Source organism: Pleurodeles waltl, chromosome 1_2 (genome assembly GCF_031143425.1).
Source record: "Pleurodeles waltl isolate 20211129_DDA chromosome 1_2, aPleWal1.hap1.20221129, whole genome shotgun sequence".
NCBI classification, from domain to species: Eukaryota; Metazoa; Chordata; class Amphibia; order Caudata; family Salamandridae; genus Pleurodeles; species Pleurodeles waltl.
In genome coordinates, this window is record NC_090437.1 from 92254182 (window position 1) to 92277464 (window position 23283).

The 23283-nt window shown below is 44.3% G+C and overlaps 1 protein-coding gene across 2 annotated transcripts in view; it reads left to right on the forward strand.

The window, feature by feature from the left end:
• LOC138297109 (protein Hook homolog 3) overlaps positions 1-23283 on the forward strand; it is an 803252-nt gene that overhangs the window by 138497 nt on the left and 641472 nt on the right. For both annotated transcript variants that reach the window (XM_069236612.1, XM_069236608.1), the window contains exon 4: positions 14042-14092. In XM_069236612.1, the coding sequence (XP_069092713.1) occupies positions 14042-14092 (51 nt within the window). The remainder of the gene's footprint in view (positions 1-14041; positions 14093-23283) is intronic.

Genomic DNA, 23283 nt, shown 5'->3' on the forward strand with positions numbered 1-23283 from the left:
GTTTAAGACTGTTGCGAGGCTAATCACAATCTGTTTTATCTCTGTATGGCTCCTGGGGGCGGGGCACCATGACAGTCCAAGCACCCCTGGGCACACCAAAAAGCATGAGCAGGAGAGTTTCCTCAGCTTAGTAACAGTCAATGCCAGACATTATGCCTCATTTCTACAGCCAGGCTCCCACAGACAATACTCACCTGGGTTAAAGTAAGTCACACCTGGATCAAAGGGAGTCCTCTAGCACCAAAGGGAGTTCTCCAGCACCAAAGGGAGTTCTCCAGCACCATGTGAAACATGCTCAGAGTTTCATTCTGTCTGTGGCAGAATGCAGTGCTTTTGTGGCTAATCTCCTGCCAGTGCAGCAGTCCAAGTCATACAGATCTGGTCCAGCACTGAAGAGCGCTTAGGCCAATATCTAGGGAGGGTATCACTTTGATCACCCTTCTCATTGTGATATTCCCCTCTCCTGGTGGCCTCTGCAACATTGCAACTCATCAGCGCAATCCAGTGGATGTGCCCTGAGGCTCTATTTCTCATTCCTCAGCCGTGCCCACATCAGGTCGATGGACTCAAGTCCTGTGCACTTGAGGCAGGTGCAGTTTTGGGTGGATATCTGGGTTTGATCAGGCTGGGGCCCGCTTCCTCTGCTTGGGTCACAGCTAAGCCAGCTTTTTAAAACCATGAGCAGAACAACATCTTTCTAAAGATGGATGACGTGACCCTCTGTTACTAGAAAAGCCTTCCATGTGCATTCTGCTCAAATATGTCTCCTAAGGTTTCTATCCCTGCTTTGACTGAAGTCATTAGAACACAAATTTGAATCCAGTAGTAAATTCCAGAGTAAAATTCTGATTCACTCTATATAATGGAGATAATTTGTCTTTGACACAGTTCTTTTTTTCTATTAGAGGAACATATGACTTACAGATGTATACTTTCAACCTTTGTGCTTGCAGGTATCCCCATTATGGACATAGCTGACCAATAATATTAGAAATTCACTGCCAATTTTTCAACTTTCTCACCAGCTTTTTTCCCTTATTCTTCTTGACTTTCTATTCCAGTTAAAACTAGATGCAACAATTTGTAGATGTTTAAAAACAATTTGATGTATGGTTTTCATCTGGGAGTCGAAAATAAGATTATATTCATACAAGGTAACCATGTTTTATATGCTTATGGCCTTGATTATAGACCTTGTCGGTTCTCTACATTTTTTATTTTTATTAATATGCTACAGGCAGGCAGTTATCTCTTTATCTATGTGACTTTTATCTCATGTTTCAAATTATAACTTTTATCTTTGTTTAATTAACCTTACATTATTAATGCTTGATAAAGCTCTGGGAATCTGATGACTTTCTATCAAAACACAAAGGTTACTGGATTAGAGTATGCTATCATTATGATTTAAGACTGACACACACAAGCTTTAAAAAAAACTCTTTATGTAGAATACAACATTGACTCTTCAACAAAGTACATGAAGAAAGTTTTACCTGCTCAGAACGCAGAGAAAACATACAAATACACAGGTCCCTGTTTTCATTGTCATTCAGAACATTAAAGAGCATTGGACCATGTCCCAGAAACCCTGTTAGCCTGCTCAGTTGGCCAGGATATGTAGACTACTCCTATGGAGGTCAATGAAGCTTCATCTCACTACAGTGACCAGTCAGCCCAGCATCCCACTGTGAGTAACAGTGTCATGTGAGAACTGGGCAAAGCACAAGCATAGAAAGTCCTCAATCCTAAGAGCAAGCCTTTCTGCCGATGCTGGCACAAAGGCCATAGCACCAGCCCCACGATAGGAAAAGTGTTCAACCCCATGGCAGGCCCCCCACCCATGCTTGATGTTCATAACCAGCCCTGGGCTCATTGGTTGCAGTCCGCAATCATCGTGTCTAACACGACACACACTAATAATTCTCTTCTGTCAGTTGGCTCTTATATTCATGTTCCTCGTTCATATTGCTTAGAAACATAGCATGGGGAGGGAGGCGAGTGGAAGGAAGACGAGGGAAATTCAATGTTTTGGAAAGCAGTCTCTCACAGTTATGCTTCCCAGCTCTCACTAGCCATGAAATGGTATCTTCCATCAGTGACTCTCGCGTAAAACTAAAGAATAATTAATCTGGTTAGAAAACTATCCCTTACTTTTGTCACGTAGGCTCTTATTATTCTAATGAGACTACTGGATTTTGAGCGGCAGAATCGCCCACGGTGTGGGCGACTGTCTAATCCACTGCGGGTGACGCCTGTCGCTCCGATCGGGGTTTTGCTCTGGCTAACTAGCAGTGCCTCATCTCTACCCAAGGATAGGAATGACCAGGCAGCCGAGTGCATGACATACTTGGTTTCTCAGGGAAGCCGTGGTCACTCAGGTCTCATCCGTTTCTCTCAGTTACATTTAGTCTCATATATAAATGACAAACAGAGGCAGTATATGTTTTAATAATGAGTTTATAAAACAACTGCATCTTAGATAGCAAAGCGTGCGCTGCAATAACCAGTACGACACAACATGACAGTATTAAAATTGTGACGAGAAGAGTAAAGCATAAAAATAATGCTATCATATTGTCACTATTGCCAATAGACTAACTCCTACCTAAGCTATGATAGAGCACAGCATGTTAAGCTCTAATTCTGCCCTTCAGGTTCCCCTGGAAAGACACCATCCCCCATACCTGAGCACAGGCCTGCGGTCTGCGTTCGCATCTGTAGCGAAGCAATCAGCAAACAGTTGTGGTTCTCTGTCTGGAATCTCCCTCTAACGTGTAAGGGACAAAGAAGTGTTTTTATAACAACACAGTAGATGTTCTGGGAAAATTTCCCTACGTAAGGATGTGTGTTTTCTACGAATATTGGAGACTGAACTTCTACCATATTCACCGGCAATGTACCGCGCTATAGCCTTGGAAGAAGCACAGAGTGATCAAAAATGTATTGTTTGAGAACAGAGTGCTGGCCTAGGCAAAAACAGTTAAACAGAAAATAAAACAAGACCGTAAAAGTGGCTATTGTATCAATAATAAAATTAAATTGAATAAAATAAACCTAGGTTAAGGTGCACAGCGGCTTGGCCTAGTGTGTTAAAATAACGTGCATGGAGCTATGGCTAAAATGGCTACACAACACTTTTATCGATACCAGGGTTTCTTAGTGAGCTAGGCTCTCTCCATTAGCACCGTGAGTCAGGAAGTGGTGCAATATATTGAAATAGAGCCAATTGGTCATTATGCCTCTATATCACTTTCTCCTGTTCTACCATTACCAATTTATCCCGAAGCAATCAATCACTTGAAGGGGTGAGGCATCCTTCCATCTCCTTGGTAAGCACATTATCGCCACAGCAAAAATTGTGTCATACTGCCTCCTCCATTGAGACAGATCATGGACTACAGCTTTAGATGCCATTACAAGGAGATCACACCCAAAATAATGCTTGGACCTCAGAATGTTTAAAATGTAATTGGAAGCCGGACACAGTTGAAAACTGTGTGGGTGCTGTAGAAACCATTGACAATCATCGACGGTTTCAAAGACACTTGGTTTTAAGCACAGCCTCACAGTCCCTCCCTAGAGTGACTCAAGACAGTGGCTCAGTCCTACACCGACGTGCTAGTGCACATACCTTTCCAGCCCAGACTTAACAATTTGATAGTAGAAGCTGAGAGTAGGGACTCAATAATTGTACTATAGAGATCTGAAACTACCCGCATTGAACAACCCCCAGGCTTACATGCCCTTCATGTAAGTCCATATGGGTGACAACAGTACATTGTCGTGTGGGGCCCCACCACAAACCAAACACAGTGGAAAATTTGGTTATACAGCCACCTACAGCTATACTCCTGTTGTAGATCTTTATAGTGCTTGTATGGATCTTGAAAGCACTATAAAGACACAGAGACATGCATAAAGCGTATTCTGACCTCTCAGCCTAGAAGACTGGGGACCCTCCACTTTTAGGGTTGGCGTTTCTCCCACAATAAAGCCTCAGCGTGTAAGTGGGGGTGAAGTTATTTGTGCAGTTCATGGCATACCTGAAAGGTGAAGTTTAAAAAAAGTTAGTGTGCCCCCTCCGTGTCTAACAAACAAATATGCTTAATACCTGACCTGTATCTTGTTGTTATGTGTTTTTCAAATGTCTACTAGGCAGGAGCGACACCACTTGTCCCAAAAAATACATGCTAGCTGCACAATATGTAATAAGATAATAAGAGTACATATAGGGAAGACAAAGACCCATATCTTGGCATAGGGTTTCAAAATCTTGAGCCTCAGCTTTGACCTGTTCCAGATGGAACCCTTGGCATCAAGTCTATTTCCCCACACCATCTAGGGATAACAGTCAACAAACCAAGTATATAATTGAACTTTGGAGCTATGTTCATTTTAACCACCTGTGACGTTCTCTAGAGAGATCAACCCAGAGGTAACATCTTTTGATGTCCTTCAGTGTATTTTGCAACAACAGTTTGATGCTGTTCTAAGCCATAGATTCCAAAACTTGAATAACAACACACCCAAATACTTCAGGTTCTTGGTAACGTCTATAAACTGATAGCATCCTGCTGTGTCCCTCCTAGTTTGAATACGAGGAGGAATACTTTGCTTTATTTATGTTAATCCTGTTCCTAATAATTCTGAGAAAGCAGAAATGATGAACATCAAGGGAGATATGGAGGGCAAGGGATTGGACAGTATGAGGAGAATGTCAGCAGTGGGCAATAGAAGGCGTTTTGTATGCAGACATTCTCAGCACTCAGTCCAATCCCTTGCCCTTCATTTCTTCCTTGATATTCGTTGTTACAGATTTCTCAGAATGCTTGGGTACAGGATTGTTACATTTGGTAGAAAAGGTGAGTATGCCACCAGACTTTGTGAGGAAGGTGAAATCGATGTATGCAGCCTAGTGGCTACTATAGATTGTTGGTATTTTCTTCCTAACCCCTTCCCCATTTAAATGGTACTTGGCAAGGATGCCACCTGTCCACTTTGATCTTTACTAGCCTCAGACTTTAGAATCCCTTGGGGATGTGATAAGTGCTCAGAGTCATACAGTTGCCTAAGGTATGAGGCATTCATCAGAAGAGTGTGTAAATAATTTACCATCCTCCTTCTAACTTGCCATTATGGCTGACGAAGAGACCCTCTGATGAAGCTGAATTGCTAGAAAGTGACCAGCCTTTGCCTCATGCTTATAATGCCTCTACCTTTTATGTGCCAAAGTGCATTCAGCCTGGGCTGTGAAAAGCCTGTCAAGCTCCCTGCTTGGCTAATGAGAGCTCCCTCAACAAGGAGGGTGACAGGACAGAGTTGTACCTTAGGGTTAAGTCCCACACTTTATTTTCCTCGAGATATACCTGCAACTCTATCACTCAAATATTTTTTTCGAGCGCACTACTCACCCATATGGTCTCAAGGTGCTGATGTTCAGGATGTCTGGCGGCGGTGTTCTGAATTTGTTGCAGCTTGCTCAGGTTCTTCTTGGAGGTTCCAGCATAGAGGGCTTTCCCTTAGTCAAGTCTGCTCATGATTAGGGTGTGTGTCACGTTTTTTCAGCAGTCGCTTGGTATAGATCTGAAAATCTTCCGTAGGAGTCAGAGGGTGTGGAAGCAGGTGGATGCAACGGAGTTGACCTGTCTGGTTATGGTGAGCGCTGAATCGAGGATGATGCCAAGGTTTTGTGCTTGGCCTGTGGGGATGGGGCCTGCTGAGTTTTGAGGGTCACCAGGAGTCTTCCCAGGCTGAGGAGGAAGTTCCCAGAATAAGGAACTCGGTCTTGTTAGAGTTCAGCTTGAGGCAGCTCTTTTATCAAGGTGGCGACTGCTTCTATCCCGTCTCTGAAACTCTTCTTGGCTGTTGATGGGTTCTCTGTCAGAGAGATGATCAGCTGGGTGTCATCAGTGTACGAGATGATGCTCATACCTTAGCTCCTGACGATCGGGGGAGCAGGGTCATGTAGATGATGAACCGCGTGGGGCTCAGTGAGGATCCTTGGGGCACTCCAAAGCTGATATCTGTAGGTTCTGACAGGTGTGGCAGGAGCCTGACTTTCGGTGTTTTCCCTGTCAGGAAGGAGTGTATCCATCGAAGGGCCTTGCTGCGAATGCCAGCTGTGTGGAGTCCGGCGCATAGAATGCGGCGGGACACTGTATCGAAGGCGGCTGAAAGATCTAGTAGGATACGGGCTGCTGCCTGGCTGCGGTCGAGGAGGGAGCGGATTTCAAGGTGGTTTTGGTGCTGTGGTTAGTTCTGAACCCTGATTGAGAGATGTCCAGGGTGTTGTTGTCCTCGATGTTTTTGGTGGAGCTGAATGTTGATTGCTTTTTCAGCGACCTTGGCTGGGAAGGGTAGCAGCGAGATGGGGTGGTAGTTTTTGAGATCCGTTGAGTCAGCTGTGTATTTCTTCAGAAGTGGGTGCATCTTGGTGTGCTTCCAGTCCTCGGGAAAGATTGCTGACTCTATGGAGCATTTGATGGTCTTGAGAGTTCATGCGCGACTGAGGTGCAGACCTTGTTGAAGATGTAGTGGGGCAGGAATGGGTAGGGGCACCAGAGTGGATGCTGCTCATGATGGAGTGAGTCTTGTCCATCGTGAGGGACGGGGTGCAGGAGGCGTGGGGGTTCAGTGGATCCTGGTAGGAGCATTGTTGGTGAGTTCAGAGAGTCTTGGGGTCCAAAGCTGTCATAGATGTCTTTGATTTTCTGATGGAAGAATGTGGTTAGTCAGTCACAGAGATCTTGAGATGGAGGGATGTTAGTGGTCTCGGCTTGTGGTTTGGCAAATTCTTTGACGTAGAAGAGTTCTTTAGTGTTGTGTGTGGTGGCGTTGAGGCAGTCCCGCAGGGCAGTCTTCCTGGTGAATCTGATGAGGCCATGGTGGGATCTTGTGGTGGATTTGAAGGTTGCAAGGTCTTCTGGGGATTTGCTGTTCCTCCACTTTTTTTCCCAGCCTCCTGCACGTGCGCTTTGATTCCTGGAGTGCGGGGGAGAACCAGCTGGCTTTCTTGGAGGAGTGTTTCCTTGTGGTAGTTCGGAGAGGATGTAGGGTATTGGCGCAGCTGGTGATCCATTTGTGGAGGTAGCTTGCTGAAGCGTTGGCATCTGTTGTGTCGGGAGGGGTGAGGGTGGGGTGTGTTGCTGAGGGTGCTGACGAGTTGCTCCTCTGTGGTATGGTTCCAGCTCCTGTGGGAAAGGCGCATTGTGAACATGTACACTGTAGGTGTGGAAATGGAGAAGTAGATTTAGCAGTGTCGATCTAGTGTAGTGGGGTTGAGTTGTCGATGATGATGTTGCTGCAAGCGGGGAAAATGGGGTCGAGAGTGTCTATACCACCTCCTGGTCTGGAGGGACTGTTCTTGCGGAGCTGCTTGTTGTCGCAAGGGATGGCGATGTTTGGTCTGGATGTTGAGTTAGTCCATGTCTTGGGTGGGGAAAGAGATATCTGGGCGGGTGGCGTGTATTAGGTCTGAAATCTCCATGGCATGCTTGTGCAGGAGCGGAGGTTGAGAAGGATGCACTTGAGGTGGTTCTGGCACTGGGAGGTCTGACGTTTGGCGTGCGGAGAAGGTGAGGTGGCACTGGCGGCAGGAGAAAAGTCTGTGGGTGCCCTTGGGGGAAGCATGGTGGCAGGTGCTCAGATGTCCAGGGTTCAGTGCGTGGAGGGTCCCGCCGTCGTATCAGTGGATGTGCAAGATCCAAGGTTTGTAGCGCTAGGCACGGTCCAGGTGCAGACGGGCTTTCCTTTTGCGTGCCTTTGACACGGCGCTGGTGCACCGGCTGCGTGCGGCTTCACATCGTCCACCTTTGAAAAGAGAAGGGAGGGGGAGGGATTGGTCAGCTGGGAGGGGGAAGGGGTGGGTAGTGCTACAAGAGTGGGGGCGGGGCGTGGGGGCAGCAGCTGCAGGGTGTGGGGAAGTGCACAAATGGCAGAAAAGCTGACAGAGTGAAAAGGCAAAAAATACAGAAAAGGATGTAAAGAGAAAAAGGCAGGCAGACCTGACACAGATGGCTACTAGGGCACCAGGGATGAGGCGCAGATGGGTGCCTGCGGGTGGAAGTGGGCCTCGAAACCGGAGCCGGTAGGTTCTGTCAGGAGACAGCAGCAGCACTGGCCACGTAGGAGAGAGCGACGGACACTGGCCAACTCTTGTGTAGCACTGATTCTCTCAAAGGTTTCTCTCAGAAGTCCCCCCCACAGTAATGACTTCCATGCATCCAAAGAGCCTGCGCTAAGCTTACTGAACTCTTGACAGTAAACAAACATTTTTTTTGTGGTTGGTTCTGATCTCCTGTCTTTTATCAGGCAATGTATATTGACTAGTATTCATCCTCCAGAGCTGTACCAGCGAAGATACAAGACCTATGGAGAAACTTAAAACTACTGGTTCCTTGTTAGAAATGCCACAATCCAGAATGTCACTTGAGACTGGATCAAGCAGTATGTCATGCAAAGTTAGGAAGTAATCAAGGCATGTACAACTCCCATGTGCACAAGGGTGAAATAGTATTTCCTGCCTTTCAGGTGTAAAGGCCTCAACAGATAGACCAAGTTATGGTTATCTGTGACATCAGAGAGTATGTACCTGTCATTGCAGTTGCCAAAGCCCGACCCCTCAATGTTCTTTCTCAGAGTCCACTGCAATGTTCTGTTCCCTCCGGTCCTCAACTTTAACCTCTTAATCTCATAAAGGTCTTGAGATATTCAGGACATAAAATCTTCCTTTACGATGCTTAGATGGAGCCCACCACTGGGTACCCTGTTTTGTCACAAATGTAGCAAAAATACATTCTCCTCTCGGGTCCTTCCACATCTTCACAATGTGAAGTGGGAGTGTCCGCTGCAGGCGGATAGCCAAACCTTTCCTTGAGGGTGACACAATTACATCCTATGAGTGGGTGACATTTTTATTGCACACAGAACACTTTTCCTTCCTGTCGCTCTCCTGTGTGTCTGATTCATTTTGGGGAGGGGGTGATTAGTGAGTTCCATAGATAATTATACCAGCTTGGTGTTTGGAGAGCCGTGCAATTCAGTGTCCTATTTACTTTGATGCAGTGAGGCCAATAACATTAAAGCACTACAATAACTGATCCCTGGGAATAGTGTTGTCTCCTTCTCTACAGTCCGGCCCTATGCAGACGCCAAAAAACTTATGTCTTGTATCTAGGTTGTGAGGGGCCCAGTGGTGTGTGGATCCGTAGGGGTGAAAGGGTTCACTGATCTGGCTTCGGGTCCAGACAGACAACTACCTTTGCAAGGTGGTGAACTACACTAGTGGGATCCCAAAAGTGAATCTAATACTGTCCTATTCTTTAAACTGGTGGGCTAGGAACCCTTGATAGAAATGACAGAAAACATTCAGTGAAGCACACAAGAGTTCCATTCACTGGGGCAACAGCTCACCCCCAACTCTTACCCCTTAAGGCAGGACCGCATTGGAGAATTACCTCAAACCAGCCAGGCAGTCCATAGAACTCTCAGCATGGTGCGAAACATATGACCACACAAAGACAATATTATGCAGTTACTACGAATCAAGTAGGACTGTGTATCTGTTCAACATAAACGTCAGAGTATAGAGACTCAGTCCACATATGCATCAGGAAATGTTTACACGATTCCTAGTTAGCTCACAGTGCCCAGTCTTAACCCCTAACCACACAAGGGTACCACAACCTCAAAAATGACTACTCAGATTCCCAAGGAAATAGTGGACACAGAAAGATGCAAAAATATATTTTAAAACATTTATTGTAACAATCCTACTCGTGCATAAAAACCTTGCATTGCGATGATGAGGCAAACAAGACAAAGCATGGTAACCAGCATTATAAAAATGGTGACAAAGATAAACAGTTTAATCATGGTTGTTATTATGTTGGATAGGATAACTACCTATACTACTGTGAGCGTAGTGTGAGCACAATCTGCCAGATCTGTTGGGAAACCCTGACTGCCCCTCCCCCATACCTGGGTAAGATGTAACAGTAAGTTGATTCGGTGTAATCCAGGCTATTGGCCCTTTGAAGGGTAGAGGTCAGATTCAGGATCAGCATCAATCAGCCAAGCTGCATCTCTGGCACTGCGTGCTGCGTCCTAGGATAACCCCAGCAGAAGTGCTCCTCAACTGTATGTGGCGCAGAGACAGTTTTTATAATACAAGCGCCATTCGTGTCAGTGTCACACTGTCAGACGTGCAAGCTGGACAGAATGTTTAGGCATTGCGTTGCGTGTACTCAGCCTTGGACAGAGTGTACAGACTAGATGACATCAATGTCAACAGCAAGTTGTACAATGACTTCTCAGTACATTATCACATAAACTAAAAACCATGTAAAAGATTACCAGCTAAAAAGAAATTCTAAGTGAAAAATGTACATTTAAAAATAGAGGCTCCAAGCAGGCACTAGAGTGCTTTACTACAGCAGCACAACCAACATCAAAGAAAAAAGCAATAGGGTGCATAAGAACTAAGATTTCTAGGGACCATGACCTCTCTCTATCCATGTCCTTCATAGACTACCTATAATTTATTTTCAACATAGATGCTGGTTTCAGGAGTCTGACCATACCTAATGTCCCTTTTTAGGTCAAGCACTCAAGTGCTTTGACCTGTTGTAAGTATTGTAGGCTTTTAACCGCACCCACCTCACCCCAATCACTTTCATTCGTTTGCGCGCTTGCCTTTCAAAAATTCCTTGATGTCATTGGTAAATGCTGTACGTTTGTCCCACCTTGGGGTGGTTTGATTACCGCCTTGGACACCAACCCTGTTACAGAGATGATTGCACACTTGCTGATAAACTTCAGCATGGGCAAACTACTTTTTTCTTATATCTGTGTTCTCTTGGCTACCATGGTGCTTACAGCGTGAACTTGATCAGTGGTATCGTTTTTACATTATATGCTCTCTTAACTTGGGTATATTAACCCTGTACACTACCTATGATAACTCCAAGCTTTCACTAGACAAAAGTATGTTCTCTCTCCAGAAAGAACATAAATCAACAGTTATTTTGACCTTTTACATTGCATGCACGTTGTGATTTGCCGAGTACACATTCTTTGCAGCAGGCACATTAGCCCTCTCTCCAGAAAGAACATTACCCTCTGCGCTACCTTATGAGTCCAGACTTCCACTAGACAAAAGAACCTTCTGTCTCCAAAAAGAACATTAATCGCCTGAGTTATTTTGACATTCTTACATGAGATGCCCTCTGATCTGCTTAGTACACGTTATTTTCTGCACACACGTTCATTCTGGGACTTGTAGTTTTATTTTTTATAACTGAAAACTCGAACCTGACCTTGGAGTAATATTCGTGCAGTTGTTCGATGTATGTTTTGCTCATTTTGTTTGTTTCAGCTTTGCATTCTGGGACTTGTAGTTTTATTTTTATAATGTGGTACAAGCTGCGAATACAAAACAGAAACCCCACTAGATGAACTAAACATGTTTGAGTCTGTGAAACTTGAGCTGTGTGTGCGTGTATTTATAAAACTAACCTCGAGGAGAGCTTACAGTTGATTATGCTGTACAATGGTCAGTATTTTATAACTAATATTTCAGTTCACAACTAAATGAGGATCATTAATACCATGTGGGATGGCTCTCTTCAAGCATGTGAAAAATCATAGGTGTTTTGTTCGACTCCCCAGACTGCAGTAAAGGGACAGTGATCTGGTAAGCACCCATTCTTTGAGTACAATTATTCATTCATTGCCCCGCGGGCAACATCGCCTGTACCAGCTGCCAAGTAAATAAGTTTTGCACTTTTAAGGGCCTTGTTTAAGATCAATATTGCAGTATGCCTACTAGCCCTTTAGTTATATGCAGGGCCACTGCAATTATTTGGCAGAAAGGACCAAAATATGCGTCAGGTTTTGACCAATTAATGTGGCAAAAAAGTTCAGTTATGCACTTACAATGCCCAGTAGCTTCAACCCAATTAAATGTGTGACCTATTGCATTGGAAATGCTTATTTTGAGTTGGGGACATAGAGCCAAGAATCTCTTTGTTTCGCAACAGTTTCTTGTGAGAATTCTACTGATATCTTCTGTTTGTCAAACAGAAATTGACAGTTATGTTCTTCGCTGAGAGATGTTCTTTGGTGAGAGATATGACCTTCCGAGCATGCTAGTTGAAGCATACTTTGAAGGGTCAGGGGACATTAGGCATAGGCACTTGGTGAGAGCATATTCTGTTGGACCTCTGAAACTCCAGATGGGGAGAGAACTCAAACTGCAGGAGATTGGGATGAAACGTTGTTGCGAATGTCAACCTGCCTCCATGCACTAGCCTTACAGGCACCCACATAAAACCTAGATTGTTGTGTCTTTTCCTGTCCTCCACGCCCACCAGCTTCCTGTGGATGTGCCATAATTTTTGCCTCCATCTGAGCTGTCTAGGATCAGGAAGTATCTGTCTAAGTACGGAAGACACAAGCACAGGGCAGTAGATGATGGTCAAAGAGGAAAGTAAAGGACAACACAGGCTAACAGGTTTCTGTTTGGTGCTCATGGAACATCAATCTCCTCTGGGCCACAGAGTTATTCCCCTATTGCAGATCTCTAAAATGTAAGCAGTTTTTTCCCATTTCACCTGAAGTGTGTTTGCCACCGGAGTGTCTGTCTTAGTCTCTGCTTCCCAACCTCACAAGCCAGAGAGGATTCTGCCTTCCAGCATGCCTCTCTGAGCTAAATCAGTCCACTAGCTTTATTAGTAGGGGTGCAATGTGCAGCATTCAACGAGGTGGAGCCTAAAGTCACCATATAGTGTAATTGTTGCACCCAGGATAGAATAAAGCCACAGCTGTTCCTTGAAGCTTCTAAGGCCTGGAGTGGGGTAGGCTAGCCTAGCCTAGCCTAGCTTAAGTTAGTCTTCCCGACCAAGAAATGGGGACAGCGTCATCCCCAGCTCTGAGTTCCATCTCCTCTGCTGTGTTGGCAACGCATCTCCCAGCAAACTGGTCTGCTGCAGCAATGCCCAGTTCCGACCAATGATTCACTGCTCTAGGCCCTACTACTGGCTCACCCTCACTGATTTCCATGTAACGGGGCAGTCATCCAGCTGGACACTTCTTCAGACTCTGTCCATGTTGTGCCTTAGTAGTCTGCATTCATCCTCAGTTTAGCAGATTATCAAACTGTCAGAAGAGAGGCTGGATGACTGGACAGATGACCAGGAGTCAGAATCGGCCCCCAGTTAAATCGTAGAGACTCCATAGCTACTGCAAAGGAATAGTAAAATAATTGTTGATTGCCCTCTTGCAAACAGTATCTGATTTAGTTTGTCTCTGCTTACATTTGATTGCACATTATTTTCTAATTGCTTTTCTCTTTGTCAGTTTGTCAGAATTCATGAGCTCTTGGAGGCTGATGATGAGAGAAGTGGATTAGTGTTCATTCTGTTTGTTCATTGCTCCTGCTGCACCATGACTATGCAGCCTTCTCTAAGGTGCCTCTGTCAGTTGTTCATCTGCTTTTGGTCTTGAGATTGGAGGTAGAGCCAGTGCTATTTCTTCTATCATCAAGGGTACCTCCCATCCTAAAGCCACACTTCTCCAGTGCTTCTGCTCTATAGCTTCAGCTCTATCCACAGAATCTGCATCTGCCACTGACATTTGCTCTGTTTCCATGAGCAGTTTCTGAGTCCCTTCTTAGCCACACCACTGCTGCATTGCTTCTCTTTTACAGCGGCCACAGTCATTGGTGTAGTGTGGTTACTAGAAAGAGGTGGAACCCACGTCAGATAAATACGATTATTACATTTCATTAAAGCAAAGCTGCTCTCTCAACATATTTTCCTAATTCGATGACCACTTCTGAATGATCTCAGTCTGAGGCTTCTTCTTACCCCTCAAGAAAAGGGAATAGCTCCTGCAGTGAGGGATATTTCACTTCTGCAGTCTTCCCCAAAAAACGCAATCTGTTGCACAAACTGAAATGTGTAGCAGCGATTAATGCGAGTTATAATTACAAAAGTATAATTGTATTCTTCTTGTTGACTTTCTTTATATCTGCCAACAGATAAGCAATTTAAAGAAGATCTTGAAAGGAATCCTAGATTATAACCATGAGGTAAGATTATTTTTTTTTGTGCACCATTACCAGTGTGCACTTTCTTGTAGTGTTGTACTGTATAATCTTGCTCACTCTTTAATGCTCTACTTAGTATCTTGTCAGTACCTTTCTGTGTAATGTCTAGCTAGACCAGCATGGCTGTTATTGTTGCCTTTATTTTAAAATTATATTTCAGGTGTTTATCGCAAGCAGTTTGTTAAATAAGGTTGCATTTATTTAGTTGTTTTTATTTTGCTGTAGGCACAGTAGCTTTGGTTGTAAAGTTCTGAAGTAATGGAAGAGGTTTATTTGAAATATAGTGAGGGCTTTTGTTTGTTTCCATTGGCTGTTGTATCACTAACCGTGCATAGCTCATAAAGTGCTGTCTCGCTAAATGTTCTATTAAAAAAAAGGTAATAGAAGTATGATTAATATTTTACATTTAAACTTAAGAACTTTTAATTGAAAACTACTCTTCCAGGAGAGTGGCAGTAAGCAGTATGGTTTTTCTGTAAACATACATTTTCAGAGCATTGTACTAGGAAAAGAAGGTATCTATCACAATGATGTGCCTTAAGAAGATGTTCGTACCAGAATTAGCAGAGCAGAGATATTAGTGATTTTCCAGGCTTTTAAAGGGTGGCAAACAAAGTTCTGTTCATAAATCAGTTTAAGATAGACGTCTCTTAAACAGTAGATACAAAAAACAAACCATAAAATACCTTTCATTAAATATACATCAAAATGTAAAACCATTACAGATCTTGCCATAGCACAGGTAATGTCCATAAATTGCATTGAAACAGCCTGCATTATTGAGGTTATATTATACTTAAAAGGGATTGGCTTCAAAAACAAGCATTGTAGCTCTACAAAATAAAGCCAATCTATATTAGTATAAACGTGGGGGCAAACCACAGTTGCGTAGCCCATCTAGATTCCTGAAGGATCTCTAACAGATGTCCATTCAGATGGTGTTGCTTTACCCTAAATTTTAATATTGTTGTAGATGGCTGATTAGGAAGCCAGATTAGATATGAACATTTTGAGTAATTCTCCCATGACTCTCAAGTCAGGCTAAATCGACTTTATTAAAGAGTTGGAGGGACATACTATGTGTAGATAATATATGTTCACCTCGATTTCCACTAGTTGACCAGAAATATAGAATTAAAGGAACAGTTTAGAAGAAAGCATTTTAAAACCGGTACTCGTTATGCAGCTTGAACAGCCACAAAACTTTTAGCTTAATAAACTTGGAAAACCAAATCTGCCCCTACAAATTACACAGCCATGTAAATTGTAAACTTCGTACTTGTATAGCGCACTACTCACCTGTTAGGGTCTCAAGGCGCTGTACGCATACCGCTGTGGAACCCCTCCTGGCTTTTCCCTGTGAGGTGCCCACTCCTGGGCAACCTCCAAGGTGAAGCCAGGCATCCCAGCGCTGTTGGGGCCGTTGTGGAGATTAAGCAAGCTATTGCCCAGAGTTACAGAGTGGGACCCATGAATTAGATTAGGCACCGATGTGAGAATTATCAGGTCCGAGGAAATTGAGCCCAAGACCCGCCGAGGCGGGAATTGAACCCTGGTCCCGAGCCAGATTTCTGCATCAGGATCTGACACTCTAACCATTGAGCCACACTTCTCCACCAGCCATGGGTGTTTTGAAATTAGTGAAATAAAAGATCAAAAGCTTTTCAAACACATTGTTTCCTCCTTGATGAGTCCGAGACTTCTAGATATAAGGAAGTATGAAAATTATCTTATGAGGCTGAAAGATAGCTGAACAGACCCGTAATCTTTTAAGCTGCTATGACAGTCACAAAAGCTTTAATAAACTTGAAAACTAGGATCCTTCCCTCCCCCGCCCAAAAAAATATGCAGTTGGCAGGGGGAGGTGGAAGGTTTGAAATTGGTAAAATAAATCCTCCTTGATGAGACTTCCAGATAATACAAAGCATCTTCTAAGTGAGGATGACCAATAGCTAAGGAAAGTTGAACAGACTTCATTAATCTTTGTTAACATATGGGAAAAGATGGAATTCTGTAGAAACTGAAAGAATCTGTCATGCACTCAACTGGTTTCAAATCAGGGGGACAATACTGGAGCCGATGCTGGACCCTCACTCCCAATCAAGAGGAAGCTGGAACCAGGGACAGTACTTCTAGTTCCAAGGCGGCTTCCAAAGGCAGAAGAAGGGAGGGGCAAAATATTAAATTAACACTTGCGGTACTGGTTCTGCTCAGTGATGGTGCTACTCTGCTTGACATGATCCTCACTTCTGGGACCTTCTAGTTTAGAAGAAGGTGGATGTATACGAGACTGCACTTTTGTTTATTGTGAAACGCAACACACTAGAAATAATAAGATGAGGCAATTACCATCAACACGTCAAATCCTCTACATAGGATCAATACAGTGGTTCAATATTTCACACTTACAGATTTCTTAATAATTGTAACATGAGAGCAGATCAACCAGATAATCAATATAGTTCTTCTGGAGCTCTTAAAGAAGAACTAGCCAATCCACAGGTAAACTCAGAACATAGATTGTTGTTAATGACACTCCCCCAGTGGCAGTCTGTATGTAGGCTCGAATTGGAAACAAGGCAATATGTGAAACTAGGTTACTTCTTGTCACAAGGTTGGAGTTACTGACACTCTCAAGGTTGTGCTTGAAACATGGATTTGAGTTATAGACACTCCCAAGGTATGCTATAAAACACAACTACACTTGGTACAGGGTTGGAGTCTAGTATTCTCTCAAGGTATGCTAAAAAAACATAGTTACACTCGGTTCAAGGCTGGTGCACTCCCAAGGTGGGCTAGATAACACAATTACTCTCAGTACAAAAGTTGTTTTCTTCTGAATCAACTTCATACAGAGTCTAGTCCATGAACAACACAGTTCAGAAGCCAAGACTTGGAGAAAGTGTACGGAGCCAGGATGAGCAAGTAGATAACAGGCCTGCAAATGCTACTATGGATTAGTGTACACTATTCTCGGGGTAAGTACTTAGCCTTGACTAGCACTTGGGCTGTAGTTCGAAGAAAGCAGGCGGGACATTGCATTAAGTTCGAGAAGAGGCAGAAACATAGCTCATTAAGGGAGACACTTGAGGCATTGAAGATTTCAGGATCTCGGGTCAACCGAAGAGACTTGGAAGACTAGAGCGCAGGAGGGTTTCGGGAAGACTCGGAAGATGAGTACATGGACAAGGTTGTGCTGGACAGAAGCAATGAAGGTCCAGGCGACTTAGGAAATGAGTGCAGGGACAAGGTTGCACAGGACAGTAGCAATGAAGGTCCGGGGGACTCAGGAAATGAGTGCAGGGACAAAGCTTGAGATGAACTTGACAGGTGCTGGTGTGGGTCTGGATACAGATATGAGGCCAGGACCGAGGCAAGTTGTTCTAGAAAGGCATGTGTCTCATGTGGAGGCTTCCAAATGAATCTGGGAAAAATCATGTGTTGAATACAGATGAATAGCTTAGAAGGCAGCAGATACAAACGGTAATTGACATCAAGTACATTGAACCCAAGTGCACAGTGGTACAACCCAATGGTTCACAATAGAAACATGACTATCTTAAAAGGGCATGTGATATTTGCAGGTGCCAACTTGTCTAAACTTGCAAATCAATGGAACTGAAGGGCCAATAGTTTAGGCCTTTCGGGGGGGGGGGGGCATGGAGTACTCAAGACAGACAGGGGTATAATACCATGAGGGCGGAGAGCCATACCCACTGCACATTTGACACAATATTGAGTTTTGACAGAATCCTCTTCATGAACTTTCAGGAAAGTTGAAGCCACACTAGTAGAGAATGCAAACATTCTCTATTAAAATATTCAGCTGCTTGTTCTGTTTTTGAAGTGTGGGCTGTGAAATAATGCCATAAGGTTTGTATGACTTATTCACTGGTTTTATCAATGTACAACTATTTATTTGTCATAAGAGATTGTTTAATATAGTTTTTTTTTTCTTTGTAGTTCATAATTTGTAAATAACTATAATCTTTGAAAACTGTGGGGTTATTAATTCAGGTTTAACCCAGGCTTATGATTTTTCCACTATGCAAAACTACCATGCTCACATGAAGTGCACAAAAAAGGCTCCCTAACATGAGACCAGATGTTCCGCTAATTGGTAAAAAATCACAAAGTTTGAAAAATTAAACTAATGCAAGTATTTTTCAATGTCTTTCAGCCTTCTTCTCAGAGAAAATGATGTTTAAGCCATAGCTTTTCTGGAAGACTGGAGTGCTGTCATTTATTTTTGCCTCCGGTATAACTTTTCTAATATGTCTAGTTATGGCGAAATTCTTCTGATCTTTCTGTCGTTTTTTTTAAACTTCCAGCCACACAAAATTAAGGCTTTCATTGAAAGTTTGGGTGTGAAATCACACCTGAAGAAATTTGTAGTTAAACTGGTTATAGTAAAGGTCAAACTGCAGAACAAGCATGGGTTCCATATCGCATTATAGTTAAAAATCAAGCCATTCCGACCTTCAAGAACGGAGGGAACACTGTGCTTGCTGATCTCCCAAAAGCCAGTAAAGTTGTTTTTCAGGCTTCGACTTGGCTAATGGCCAAGTAAAAAATGTTTCTTTAATTCTTCATAATTAGTTTGCTTCCTTTTAATGCCAGAATCCTCTTTAAAGTTGGCTCAGTGATCTAAAAAGGACCCCACCTAACTAAAAATTCTATGGGGTCATAATCCCTTTCCAAACACAACTGCACAGTTATTCCAAGATATTAGAAATTTTATAAGAAGATGGGTACCAGAGATGAACCAACAAAGCTGAAGTTATAAAAATTAAATGGCCTAGGTTTCCCCTTGTATAAAACAATACACTTGAATTCATAGATAACATGAGTGAGCCTGTGGTCTCCAACAGAAAAAGTTCAATGATTGAGCTATCAAGCGGGATGCTAAAGGATTTGAGCTGAAAAGGGGCAGGTAAACTGATAATCCTTAGACATATCTGTGGATTATATTGCTATTTGCTGGGTTTGTTTGTGTTTGGAGTTTGACCGTGCTGTTCCATTTGAAACTCCCAGAAAATATTCTCCTCCATTTCCATGTATCCATTTATTAATTGTAGAACTATCTGGTCACTTTTGTTTTCTTCTGTGGCACGATTCTCCCTAGTCCATCAATGTCCTGGTCCCCTGATTCATTGTCCAATCTTTGCCAAACTGGGCATTTGTTCCTTAGCTTCAGCAAACAGCTAATTAGAGACATTAGTCCATAAGTCCACATTTCATGGATGCTCAACTCTGATGGATTCTTCTAACCGCAGATTCCTCACCTTGTGAATACCCTAAGGTTCCAGTCTGGATCCAGAAACTTTTCTTTAGCAGTTCCCTTGTGCATCGGTAGGTGGCGACATGTGGCTTTGTGTCTGTCCATCCTGCTCTGGTTTCGACATTGGGGGCCCTTGCATAGCAGCCTCCTCCCTATGCAGCTTAGTTTTCTTTCTGTGCCTTCTGATGCACATCCAGAGCTTGATCCCTTGAATTGTCAGGCCTGACAGACTTTCGCAACATTTCTCCCATGTCCCTTCCTAAAACAATGTTATATCTATGTAAGGATTGCCACAAATAAATGTCAGTGTTAAACCCTCACAAGGTCTGTCTTTGATGTCTGAACTCCTCACATGATTTAGTGTTGTGTGACAAGTCTGCAAAGATTAATCTGAAGGCCAGCCAGGATCGCAAATACAAATTTTAAGTCACAGAACAGAGACTGTTAGGAAAGCCCATTCCCGCTGGAGGGGGTTTTCTTTCCAGAGGCCAGACTTGTGACTGATACTCTTCAACATCCAAGTCATCAAGTAAATCAAAGAGGAAGCAGCAGCACAAGAGGTCCAAGCATGGCTCCTTTTCGTATCGCCCCTCCCTCCAAGCAGAGTCGTGCAGTGTCCTATATACCTCTGGGCCACAACTTCTCTCTCCCTCCTCTGGTTTCCAGGACCAATCTGCAATGCCACAACAGGTCAAGGAATTCGGCGATGCCATATTGTGGATATTCAGTACTCTACTGGATCCTTCTGGGGCACCTATGGGCCCTAAGGAACTGAGAGGGCGTCCAGTCCGGTTACCCCTCTGGATCTGTTCTCAGTGCAGGCTGTGGCCCTTGATCCCTCTTTAAGGGCCATCCTCAGCTCTAGGATATGCACCAAGACTAATGCCGGAACCCTGAGTGTCGATACCAAAGGTGGAACATATAGTCCTTTCAGACTGTAAAGTGAATCTGCCGCAACCTCAATCAAAATTGCAAACCTTATGCCCACCAGCCTACTCTAATTCTCAGGGGCTTCCTCTGCATTTGAACTGCATGCCCCCAATGATGAGGACAAAAACCTTTTTCTGAACCTACAAGATGCCAGTGGGCTCAATAACTTACCTGACACCGTCCTACACTCCTCTACTTCAGTTCCAGCCACAAAAGGGTCTGCCTCTTTTACATTGATTAGGAGGGCAGCAGAGGTCCTTGACCTACAGTTTTCCACCACTGAGGTAAAAATCAGCATCCTTACAGAGGTCCTACAACTAGGAGCCACTCCTGCCATTTATTGAGGCCTTGACTGATACACTGCTGGGCACCTGGGCAAAACCAGATTCTTGCCCGCCAATGAACTGCCAGTTAGCTAGAAGAGACACAACCGCTCCAGATGATTCTGCCTTTATCCTCTAACACCCAATGCTAAAAAGCCTGGTAAGACGTCTGTAAACAGGCTGAGCCCCAATGTCTTTCCAACCATCCTACCGGACAGAGTCAACATGCCCAGAAACTTTCAAGAAACAAAAGTTCTCCTACTCTAGCTTTGCTATCAGTTCAGTGAACTCTTGTTGCCTCCTGGGTATATACTTGCATGCTTTGTGGGACATGGTGGTAGAGATCTTGCCAGCGGACACAGCCTTTAAGTGTTTCAGGGAGAGCAGGGAAGCAGCACACTCCTTTGGGCTAACACCACCTGCAATAATTTTGCCTGTTTCGAGGCTTCAGAAAGAGATTCCCGCGGTGGCTTTATCAGACTTTGCCTCAGCATCGAAAGGCTTCTCAAACTTTTTGAGGCAGAGGCCAGGGATCCACCCATCAGGGTCCAGTCCCTGAGGGGCAATCCCCACATTGGTTGCTGAAGAAGAACCTTGATCTTCGCCCTCTGAATTTATTTCTTAAGAAGGACAAGTTTGAAATGCTCAATCTGGCTCAAGTTCTGTCTGCTCTGCATCTAGGAGGCTGGATAGTGGTGTCGGAGCTCCACCACTACTTCCACATCCCTGCCCTGCAGTCCCATAGACCTATGGTTTCAAGTAGGCCATGAGCACTTTCATTTCTCTGTGCTCCCCTTTGTCTTTACCAGTGCATTGCAGGAGTTCACAGAAATGATGATGATGATGATGATGATGATGATGGTGGTGGTTGCTGCCCATCTTCGGAGGTTGGGGATGCCAGGCTTCCCATAGCGCAATGACTGGTTGTTGTAGGCAAGCTCATTTCACAGTCTTGGACCACATTGTGAAAATGGCTGATCTGTTGCTGGGGTATTCTATGAACCCAAAGTCACATCTGACTCCTTCACTGAGGCTTCCCTTTATTTGAGCCATTCTGGACACAGTGCTTTTCTGAGCCTCACATATGCTTTCGCGTCCAGGACATTTGGACTGTGATCTTGATGTTTTAAGCCTTGTGACCTGGGTCACAGTGAGAGCGATCTCTGAGGCTTCTTGGCTTCCAAACATCCTACTTGTAGAGCTTGCTAGGTGACACATGGGGGCGCTCAGTGGAATTTGAAGTGTCAGTGGGCTCAGTACCAAAGGATACTTTTGGATTGCATCCAGGGGTCAGAGGAAACTGCAATGGACCTGCAGTGATAGCTACTGGACTGCAATTGGACCATTGGCAGACCAGATCTCCCTGTCTCACCCACAGCTAACAGATGTAACAGACGCATTGTTGCTGAGTTGGCGAGACCGTCTAAGAGAGGTGGCACTCAGAAGACTCGGGTATCTGGCAGACACCCGTCTCCACATCAGCTTGCTTGAGGTGTTTCACTAGGCATTGAAAGTGTCCCTCCCGCCCATAAAGGGGGAACAGATACAGGTTCTCACAGACAACACCACCATCATGTGATACTGCAACAAACAGGGCATGATGAGTACCTGGATCCTTTGGAAAGAGGCCCTTTGTCTATGGGACAGCTGAACCACAAGGGCATCTCATTTGTTGTACAGCACCTGGCAGGATCTTTAAACGTCAGAGCGGGGTGAAAACAGCTGGCCTTGCCGAGCGGATCACCAGTGGATGTTGCACTCCATGGTGGCACCAGGTGTCATCCGGCAGTGTGCAAAATCCTGACTCCATCTTTTCTTGACCGTGGAAAACGTGCAGTGTCCAGACTGCGTTGGAGTTCCCACGGGGGTTCTCGCTTGGAGGATCCCGTCGCTTGAATTGGAGCTCAGGACTCCACTACGCCTTTCCTCCTCTCCTGCCCAAAGTTCTGAAGAAGACCATAAATGACTGGGCCCAAGCCATGCTAGTAGCCCTGGACTGGTCGAGGAGTCTGGTACCCAAAACCTCTGGCCATGAGCACTTGTCCTCTTCCTCTTCTGGAAGACATCCTGCTTCAACAAGAGGACACCCTGTTGCAGCAACAAGGCAGGATCCTCCATCTGAGCCTGAACAACCTACACCTCTGTGCTTGGAGATTGAGTCTCATGGGTTGATGGCTTTTGAACTCCCTGCTCAGGTAGTGAATGCCATCCTGCAGCCAGACCCAGCTCATCTAAAACAATTTATTTGGGACATTGGGAGTGGTTTATCGTCTGGTGTTCCTCATGTAATATCTAGCCTTTACATGCACAGTGGTCTGATATTCTGCTGTTTTGTTGATCTTTGGCCAATAAGGCTTTTTCCAGGGCAAAGGTTAAATGTTATTTGTTGGTTATTCAGCCTTTTTATGTTTACCTATCAGCCGTCCTTTATTTAATTTTGTTATTCTGTTGTGACGCTATTTCTCAAAATGTTGACCCATATGCTTCCTCTTACACCATTAGTGATGCCCTATTGACACCACAGTCTAGTTCTCACTTTCCTTATGTGCACTCCAGTTGAACCATTGCACTGCTGGGCTCTTAGACTGCTCACCTTGAAGACTGCATTCTTTGTAGCGATAACGTTAGATTGTCACAAA